We start from the raw sequence: 10,343 nt of genomic DNA, 5'->3' as shown, positions 1-10,343 counted from the left end.
TATATATATATATATATATATCTGAAATAAACAGACCGCAGAACTTGATGTAAACAGAATTAATACAGGTGTAATACGCTCCTATATTTCCATCGACTCTGAATAAGTTATTTTTCTAAAATTCTTTTGTATGCTGCTCTCTCATAACTCGCTTTTCCTACATGACACTTTCGCACTTTATGTAAAAGATTTGCTGATGCGGTGTCTACAATAAAAGATTTAAGAAAATTGTCCAATCATAATCGATTAGTCATTCCACGTGAAAAAAAAAATCGGTTGTGATTGACTAATTTTCTTAAATCTCAAGTTAAATCTCATCGTGGATACTGCTTAACACGCGACCGATTCCGACACACGTGGATGCATGATACATATGTATAAAATATGTACATATCCCATCATATGTCATTTTTAACAGTTTTTCTTTTATTGATTTTTTTATCTTGTACTTAATTAATATTGATGTGCAAAATGTAGGTATTGATAAGGAAATTATTTTTTGCAACAACGATTGAAAGGTTAAGTCAGGAGGTTAAGAGTGACACGATGTTTACGATTACAGAGATGGACACATCTTCGCCTGCTTTTGCTTTTCTATCCTATTCATGAAAAATATGTAAAAGGGCAGTGTGAAAAGAGAGAAGGAAAGAACACGAATTCGAATTTAGGACAGCTTTGTTCTATAGTCGTCTATATAGAGAAGAGAGGTTAGATTTTTTTGCAACGCAAACTAACCTCGTTCTAAAACTTGTAGTGATTACAATAGGTTAAAATGTCAAAAGTTGTGGAAAAGTTGACGATAAATTCGCAAGAGTCGAGTGAAGCCGAGAGTATCGAAAAATGCAAGAATTGTGGAAAAGCTTGCGATCCTTACGATAAACCAACATTGCGTTGTAGCGGCGGATGCGACAAAAGGATACACATGGCCTGTTTAAAAAGAGGCACCGTACCAATTTCTTTCGTAGGAGATGTTTTTTTCGAACTTAATTGTGCCTCTTGCAGTCCACTAGGCGAGGAAACGGTTGTACGCGATAGAATGCCATGGCTCAATGTCATTGTCTTGACGCTTTACAATCTGCGTGAAAAGTCGAGCGGCATTAGTAGAAGAGGGTATTTTCATTGGAAGTCGGATATCACTACTTTTGTGGATAGAAATTGGGATTTCTTATTTAAGAAGACTGTGTAAGTACTTTATTCTGTATTGTTGTTACTTACATTGCCTAGATTTCGAACGATTCAGAATTCTAAATTCTCTAAATTTTATAAATATTGCACCTATTTAGGAAAAGGAAGAAAAATTGGATCGGCACCATATCTGGTACATTGTCCCATTACAGTGGCATCTTTTTCAAATCTGGCACCAATGAATTAGGAGAGTCTGGATGGTGGAAGCTATTGGGCAGTGATCCTCCTGAAATTTTGATCGCCAAAAGTAATATAATTTTTATATGCATGTATGTATGTGTGTGTGTGGGTACAGAGAGTGACATAGTCTCTTTGTCTAGATAATAAAATGCTAATGGATAGAAAAAAACACGTCGGTGCAAAATTACCTTGCAAGCCATTGGACAGTCCTGCGCCCTCAGATTCCAGTCTCTCGATCGGAGAAGATAGCAACTGTAGTGGAGAATTATTTAAACATAAAGGTTCCTCAATGTATTCCCATGCGTACGTTCAACCTACAGAGACACTATCTGATTTTTTATTGGAAGAAGATGAGCCAAATGGTATGTGATAAAAAGCATAGTATGTATATAACACAAATGTTAGATGTATTACATTAAGAGAAAAAAAAAATTACATCTTGTAGATATTGAACTCGAGGATGATTTAATGTTGCGCGACGAGAACGATGTTGCATCTATATCTGATTTAATACGCGACTGTCAATATGAAAGCAACAATTTTCATTTGGCACAGCTAATGGATAACTGCGACTGGTTATGTAATACGAGTACATTCTCGCTAAATTGTAGTGGCGACGAAATTAAAAGAATTAAGGAAGAGGAATATGAGGAAGATGGTAATCATAGTCCCATTTCCACACAAGAACAACCTCCTGTTTCTTTATTTAAGGAAACAAAGCGCCGCCAACGACCTTGGTCTAAATCGTTTGTTACCAGTAATTATTCCTTATCGCAAATTGCATCAATATGTAACTGTGTGTGTGTGTGTGTGTGTGTGTGTGTGTATGCATTTACACTTATATTTATATACATACATATGTATATTTCAGATGAAAAAATACCACGCATGACTCGTCAAGAAGAAGCATATTTATTGCAAAGGATCAGTAAGACTAATCTTGACCAAGCCCCGCCCGCTATTAGGAGATTGTACAGAAAATTAGCAGTGCGAAAAACGAAAAGAGAATATCGGCTTCCTCTGTTGGACGTTGATTGTTCCGAATCTAAATCGGGGGCTTTCGTGACACCATTGAGGAACAACGATCGGGTGTTGGATCGATTTTTTAGTGATGATCTAGGATGTATTTTCGAACAGAGATTGCAGGGTAACAACGAACCTACATCTGTACACAGCCCATACACGAATAGACTTTTGAAGCCATTTATAAGGCGAGATACTTGTTGTCAGCCGTTATGGTTAAGAATCATGGATGAATTATGTATGAAAGTAAACGGAGATGATCCACAATGGAAACCGTCGTCCAGAGCATCCATCGATTATTCTTACATCAGACCGCAACATGTTCCGGCAATCAACAGTCTCTGTTGTCAATTTTTTTGGCCTGGTATAGATTGTAAGTGATATTATGTACTTGATTTACTTGAATGTGACACGTACCTATCTAAAATTCTAGAAATTCTAAAGCGTCAAAGTATTTTATTGGTATTAAAGTTAATATTGTATTTTTTTTTCTTTTTTGTCTATTTTAGTGACCGAATGTTTGCAGTATCCAGACTTTACGTGCGTAGTACTGTATAAAAAATTGGTCGTAGGTTTCGCGATACTAGTACCATACGTTGGCTACAACGAAGCCTACATCTCATTTCTTTTAACACGTCCGGAATGGCGAAAGTCTGGCATCGGCACCTTCATGTTGTACCACTTGATACAAACCTGCATGGGACAAGATGTTACGTTACATGTATCGGCCACGAATCCTGCTTTGATATTATAACAAAAGTTTGGTTTCAAAGTGGAAGAGTTTGTTCAGGATTTTTATGACAAATATATGCCGTCGAATTCGCGAGAATGTAAACATGCTCTGTTTTTACGGTTAAGCAGATAATCTTGATTAATAAATTGTGGTTGAACTCGAGAAATTTGTCCTTATGAAGTACATAAATTATTGTATACGTTGTCGCGAGACGCGAAATCGCGTTGCGGGAAGAAGGAACGTTAGATTTGAAACTGGCGCGGCAAGTCGCGCCGCGCGCACGTCATCGAGGGTTGACGTCATTGAGGGAGCGCTGCGCAGCTGGCGTCGATTCATTCTCGAAAGTTCCGGAAGCTGGTAGATGGAAAGTTTATATATATATGGACGGCGAGGTTACGCGACAGTTTAGTACAGTTTGGTACGCGCGCACAAGGGTGTCAAGAGAGAGAAAGAGAGATCTGGGTTTCATTGGATTTCTTGACGATTATTCTCTTTGTCAATTCTTGCGAGCGTGCTCTTGTGCTTCGAGTGACTTGTGCGAAACACGTATATACGTACTCCTAGACGCGAATAATCACGAGATAGAGGATAGAGAGTAAGTAGTAGACAAAACTACAAGCACACACACACACACACGCAGAGCTAAAAGCATAAGGGCAAGAGAGCGGAGTTATTCCGTATTTGTTGCTCCGATCCGTAACCTTGCGACCCGTTTGCGAATCGATCGCACGCTTTCCACGTTTACGTTTGTCGGGTAGATTCTTTTCCTTTCCATTTCGCACCGAATCCATTTCCCGCGCGTGTAAAATGTGATGGTACGAGACGGCTATGCGAGCTACGACGACAATGGCAACGACACGGGACTTGCAATCTTAAGGGTGGGGTATTATTTTTGCGTTGCAGCTCGAATCGTGCAAGAACGAGCGAAACATTCGTCGCGTATTCGCGGTCATCATTGCCAGAAATAGATATCGGTGATGTGTACGTGGGTGTGTTGGAGCGCTGTGTGTGTTCTCAATGGTCCCCAATGATTCTCCATCGCTCGAGATTCGATACGAAAAAAATGGCAGGAAATTCTCGCGGCAACGCGGAGACGGATAAGTCGAATCGCGTTGCGTTCCCGTGCTCGTGTCAAAGCGACGCTTCTGGCGACGCTTACCAAATATATGATGAATGCACGTTTGCGTGAAAACAAACGCGAGCCAATGTGCGAGTTGTAATTCGTATATGTAACTCGGAGAAAACATGTCCTTCCATCTCTTACCATCATTTCCTTTCGTTTGACACTGTGTTTTTTCATGCGGATATTATCCTACTGACAAGAGTGTGACACGCGCACGTGACTTGTAAACGGTAAACTCTATATACTTGGTTCTGATTGTGAGCTATGTGTGTGTGTAGGTAATTAATCGGTATTTACTTTAATATTAATACCTGTCAATACACGTGTGTGTGTGTGTACATACATATATATATCGATATTAAATTAAAAAGTATTACAGTAAATTAAAAATGATAGCGCTTTTACTCGAATATATCCTGTACTTTGGAAGAAAACACGCCAAAAAACCGCGTTGATTGTGTGTGTTGTTAGCTTTTCAAAATGTGATCTCAATTCTTATAAAAGAAAATAACAAGTTGCCAAAAATCTATTGAAAGAATATGTAATGATTTACTTAATATTATTTTGAGATAAATCGTATATTAATTACATATTATATATAAAGAGAAAGAAAGTAAATACCAAATACATAAGTAAAATTTACCCAAGTATTAATACAATACGTTTGTGAATGTTGTTTCAGAAAGGTGCGAGGAGATGGGAAAGGACTACTACAAAATACTTGGCATAGCCAAGGGAGCGAGCGATGAGGAGATAAAAAAGGCTTACAGAAAATTAGCCTTACGATACCATCCCGACAAGAACAGAAGCCCAGGTGCTGAGGAAAAATTCAAGGAGATAGCCGAGGCATACGAGGTGTTGTCGGACGCGAAGAAGAGAGAAGTCTACGATAAATTTGGCGAGGAGGGTCTGAAAGGAGGTGCCTCGGCCGGTGGAGGCGGAGGAGGTGCCACGTACACTTTCCACGGCGATCCTAGGGCAACGTTCGCACAATTCTTCGGCTCGGCCAGCCCTTTCCACAACTTGTTCGAGTTCGCTGGTAACCGCGGAGGTGGATTCGCCTTCCACGACGACGACATGGACATCGACATGGATCCTTTCGGACTCGGCGGCATGGGACCACCGCGGCAAGGCGGCGCCTTTAGATCGCATTCGTTTAACTTTGCGAGCCCGAATACCTGTAAAGGGACTGGCAAGGATCGTGCCCAAGATCCGGCCATCGAGCACGATTTGTACATTAGTCTAGAAGAGATTCTGCGAGGTTGCACGAAGAAGATGAAGATTTGCAGACGGGCCATACAGCCGGACGGTAGCACTAAGAAGGAGGACAAGCTTCTTACCATCAATGTAAAACCGGGCTGGAAAGCTGGTACCAAAATCACTTTCCAGAAGGAAGGCGATCAATCGCCGCGGAGGGAACCCGCGGACATTGTTTTTATCATCAGGGACAAGCCGCATCCGCAATTCAGGAGAGAAGGCAGTGACATTAGATATACGTGCAAATTAAGCTTGAAGCAAGCTTTGTGCGGTACTATTGTCGAAGTTCCTACGCTAACCGGCGAAAAGATACCTTTGAATCTAACGAGAGAGATTGTCAAGCCGAATACGGTCAAGAGGTTCCAAGGACACGGTCTACCCTTCCCCAAAGAACCATCGCGGAAGGGCGATCTTCTCGTATCATTTGACATCAAATTCCCTGAAACTTTAACGCAAAGCGCCAAGGATATATTGTATGACACGTTACCCAATTGAGCTCGTATTACCGATCGAAAAACGCGCAAACGCGTATGACATAAGAATTATTGTCGTAATTTCACATATTTAATCGTTTCAATCAGCAAAAGTATGGATATGTCTCGTGTACGTTCTAGTACATGTAGAGACGCACGCGAAGACGTAGCGACAATGACGACGAAGACGATGACTACGACTACTACGATTAAACGAACAACTATGATAAAATGATCGAGAAGATCGGTTAAATATTATCGCGATTTGTTCTTAGAGGCCAAATCAAATCAAATAAATATGTATTTTCTTCGACGTTCGAAATTTAATTCAATTGAAATTCAGCGACTTGATGTCTATATGTAGCTGCGTGATTGGTCTCTAACGATAGTTTTAGTCAATATCGACTAAAGAGTATAAGACATAAAAAGTATAAACACACACACACACAGATATAAATATATTAAATTATAAAATTATTATAGAGAATCTGGTATATATTCGCTAATTTCACATTGTTGTGTCTGGATTACTTGGTTTTCTCCATTGTACACATGTGCGTATGTGCATGTGAATGCGTGGGCGTGTATGTGCGTGTATGTCCTAGGGGTACATACATGTGGTATGTACGGAGGCTGTAGAATAACGCAAGTGCAATATCAGAAATTTTATCCGTTTCACTTAAACGAGGTTCATGTACTCGTGACACGTGACACGCTGTTCAGCGATATAACACGCTTATAGAGTTATCGAAAGCAAAGAAAAGAAAAAGGAAAGAGTGAGAAAGGGTGAGACGAAAATTTCAGATATTGCAACGAATATTGTACATCATTTTTGTCGTACACTCTGTCTTATAATATAAAGAAAAAAATTTTTGTTTACATTAGATATTGCAAGACACAATCTGTCGAATATATATTAGGCTCGATTGTTTCTTCTAATGTCGAGTCCACATCTTGTTATGTAATTGCTCCTAAGTTTAATAACTGATTAATTATTTGTACGCTAAATAATATGAGAAATATTAGGTTGTACGATACACATTTTTATTGCCCTCGATTCTCCGTCCCGCGCTCCTATAGAAATACGAATATAACATCGGGACACTCTTAAAATAGATGGTGAAGTGGATGACGTCATAACGCCTCTTTCTCGTCCTATCTTTCGAAATATCTTCTCGTACAAATCGGGAGAATTCACTTTACGTAGTGGTCTACTTTTCTCCTTGCGTCTTAAATATAACAACCTTGTCTCTCGATTATATATATAATTGTCGATCCTTTTGCTCCGTTTATTCGTTCTTTATTTTTCTTCAATGCCCATGGGATAAGGCATGGACTTGGATAGGAATGGCGGTAATTCGATATAATCCTTGTCGATCCATTCATCTTCACCAAATGGAGAAGCGATGCCGCGCGATACAGAAGTCAACAAAGGTATACCGTCTGGCCCTGATGTCAGATACTTGATGACACTTGACCGATCGACGATTCCAAGTCGATTATGTGCGTTTTGTGGTCCCAATTCCTCGTTCTCATCCTCGCCCTCGTATCGATAGACCTTCGGCAAGCCGCCGCCGAATTTTTGGCCGAATCGAAAGTTTTCCGGCAGACAGTGATGCTGACGACAAAAGTAATCTTGGCCCTCTTCGGCGTGGCACCACGTCCCATCTGGAAAGTATGGATCGAGGCCAAGATCGTTTAATTCCACGCGTGGCGCGTAATAAGCGGCAATGTCCTTTCGTCGACAGAATATAGCGCAAGCCATCCATGGCCTGTCGGCTTCGTGTGCCGCCTGCAATCCCTTCGCCGTACCGTCCAATTTCGGTAATCTTTCCCCGAAAAGGCCACACTTGAACGTAGCGAACTCGTCAATCGTCCTGCGTTTCTTCTTACAAAGTTTCTCATCTTTGCACAAGAGTACATCGTAATACAGCCCTTTGCAATCCCTCGCCGTTGATCTAAGACGATTATTTCGATTCTCGCAGAATCGTCGTCTAACTCGAGCGCCTTTAGATCTCTGCAAACAACCACTACTGCAGGAACCTTCCTTCCATTCGCTCCAGCTACCTTTTTGGCCGCCGGATAACTTCGGCGGTTCGGCAATAGATAGACATTCTCCACCGCGACATTCTCTGCCGGGCGCGCACCGAGTTCCTTGAAAGAAGAAAGAAAAAAAAAACGAATTAGCTTCGCCGTTAAAAAAAAAAACGTTAGCAAACCTGTTAGCGATATGATTTACATACCATCCAACGCCGGCCCTGCGAAATAATATCCACTCCTGTGAGGCGTTTCGCATTGCAAAGACTGACAAGCCTGATACAATGTAACAACGTCCGCGTCCTTGTCGCGTAGAAGTAACTCGCATTGTCACTTGGCGGTCCATTCCCTCCCAGGTAAATCGCGATATCGCGAATGATCGTGCGCGAGTGTATCCGAGGTGTTTCGTGGCTCCGGCCGATCCAGGAGACAAGACTTCGTTTGCGACAACGTACTCAGCCACCTCACGGCTACAATCGGACCAAACCGTCTCACCTCGAACGCCTCTACTGGGTGACATTATATAGCCATCCTTTGGACACGCATTGCCGCTCGAATCGTGCGGCATTCCTAAGCTGTCAAACGAACGGATTATTCGTGTTTTATCGTATCGCGCTCAAGTATAACTTAAATTATTATATATAATAATACAACTTACTTGTGGCCAATCTCGTGGGCGGCGATATAAACTGATGTAAAGCCCGCGGATGGGTAAGGCTTTCCAAGTTGATCCGTAACTCCCAATTCTGCTATCACACAGGAATAACGCGGGATGCATAGACCACCGACGGTAGCTAGTCCCATGGTAGCGCCGTTCCTCCTTCCGTTTTCGATCGCGTAAAGATCCAGTCCAGTTACGTAGAGGCCCATGTCCCAGTGACGGGAATGTGCGTCCTCCGGAGGATTGCGAACGTTGGCGTAATTGCAAAACGAATCCAACAAGCTACCTCTCTCGCCACCAAAGTGCGGTAAATCAAGTGGCTGCCTCTGAATAATATCTAAGCGTATCAATGATATGTCGATTGAGGCACCGAGACTCGGATGATGATACAGCGCTTGGATACCATTCACGTACGCTAACAACATGTCACGAATCTTCCCATCGTCTCCATCCAGAAAAGGCGAGAACAAACGATACGCAGCCTCATCGAAGAAGACTGCCAGCTCTAATGTTAATTTTTCTTTCGTATCTCGTATTTCACGTCGCTTCGTCTCAACATCTAAATCAATGGGCGGTCTCGGCGGTGATCGCTTAACCACGTGAGGCTCACCCAACGGCAGAACGGCTTCTTCTTCCTTGACATAACGGTCGTCGACGAGTAAAGGTAAAGATGCAAGGCCGTTTCGCAAAGGCGTGATTTCCAATGTAATGTTTTCCAGAAAGATGAGCCCGTGCTACCTCCAACAGATCAGATCAGAGATATATTATTCTTCATTTTATTTATATTCTACACGCATGTCCATACATGAGGAAAAAAAGAGAGAAAAAGAAATGTCATTCTTTTCCTCCAAAGAATACCACCGACCAATCCATGTTCTTGGCAAAAACTTATAGCTGCGGAACCGACATGACTCTTGTGAAGATAATAGCAAGGATCCGGTGCGTTTAACTGCGACAATTCTTCTGCGATGCCCTTGGCATTGTGTTTCCAGACTTGAAACTGAGATGATGTAATATTGTCGTTTCTACGTAGATTCAACTGAATCAAGTGCCCAAAGACTTTGAAAGTTAAAGGAATCTGCAAATCGAATAATAACTATTAAATCGAGAATAATTTTTTTTTTTAGTATTATACTATATTTTAAAGAATAAATTAAACTTTACGATAACGTACCTCCGGTGCACCACCTTTTGAGTTCCATACTGGCAACAATATTACCTCGGTATCTGGTGTATTATGCGCGTATACCTCGTTTAGTAAAATTATCAATATTAACCTTGATACAGAGGACATGCTCTTCACCGTGTGTTTCAAGTTCAAGTACTTGGAAGAACATAATTATTATGTGTCTCTATATATATATATATATATATATATATGTATATTCTACAAGAGATAAAACTTGCCCAAATCAAAGTCTACTTGCATATGTTACATATCGGTAAGCAATTTGTTTAATCTAAATCTTCTAAATGTATTGTGTGCAAGGATTTTGGATAATATTAAAGCAAATTTTAAATTGCTATTAGACAAGTTGCTTCATTTCCATTTAATGCTCGAAATGTTCAAGAAAAAGTGCATATGAAAATTAGAATCAGTTTTATTCACAACACGTTAAATGATGTGGCTATAAATAACAAATTGTACATTTCCTAATCTCTTAAAGAAGC

At 40.9% G+C, this 10,343-nt stretch overlaps 2 protein-coding genes and 1 pseudogene across 4 annotated transcripts; 2 read left to right on the top strand and 1 right to left on the bottom strand.

Moving 5' to 3' along the window:
• The first annotated feature begins 435 nt into the window (after positions 1–435).
• On the top strand, positions 436–3,283 carry LOC105455188 (cysteine-rich protein 2-binding protein-like). Of its 2 annotated transcripts, XM_011698307.1 has the most exons (7): positions 436–473; positions 563–1,182; positions 1,284–1,432; positions 1,506–1,727; positions 1,811–2,122; positions 2,237–2,761; positions 2,898–3,283. In XM_011698307.1, exons 2-7 carry the CDS (start codon positions 773–775, stop codon positions 3,140–3,142), a joined length of 1,863 nt encoding a protein of 620 aa, XP_011696609.1. In that variant the 5' UTR covers positions 436–473; positions 563–772; the 3' UTR covers positions 3,143–3,283. The 2 variants fall into 2 exon arrangements, with proteins under 2 accessions (XP_011696609.1, XP_011696608.1); XM_011698306.1 differs by lacking the exon at positions 436–473 and having other exon boundaries at positions 504–1,182.
• An 86-nt stretch (positions 3,284–3,369) lies between these two features.
• Positions 3,370–7,006, top strand: LOC105455187 (dnaJ protein homolog 1-like). Of its 2 annotated transcripts, none has more exons than XM_011698304.1 (2): positions 3,370–3,716; positions 4,927–7,006. In XM_011698304.1, the coding sequence occupies exon 2, from the start codon at positions 4,941–4,943 to the stop codon at positions 5,994–5,996; it is 1,056 nt and encodes a 351-aa protein (XP_011696606.1). In that variant the 5' UTR covers positions 3,370–3,716; positions 4,927–4,940; the 3' UTR covers positions 5,997–7,006. The 2 variants fall into 2 exon arrangements, with proteins under 2 accessions (XP_011696606.1, XP_011696607.1); XM_011698305.1 differs by lacking the exon at positions 3,370–3,716 and adding an exon at positions 4,024–4,474.
• On the bottom strand, positions 6,449–9,966 carry LOC105455192 (annotated as a pseudogene).
• Positions 9,967–10,343: the final 377 nt, after the last annotated feature.

The sequence above is a fragment of the Wasmannia auropunctata genome, unplaced genomic scaffold (genome assembly GCF_000956235.1).
Source record: "Wasmannia auropunctata unplaced genomic scaffold, wasmannia.A_1.0 LD335921.1, whole genome shotgun sequence".
In the NCBI taxonomy this organism is placed as follows: Eukaryota; Metazoa; Arthropoda; class Insecta; order Hymenoptera; family Formicidae; genus Wasmannia; species Wasmannia auropunctata.
Note: the sequence above shows the minus strand (reverse complement) of the source record. Positions and strands in the feature narration are given on the sequence as shown.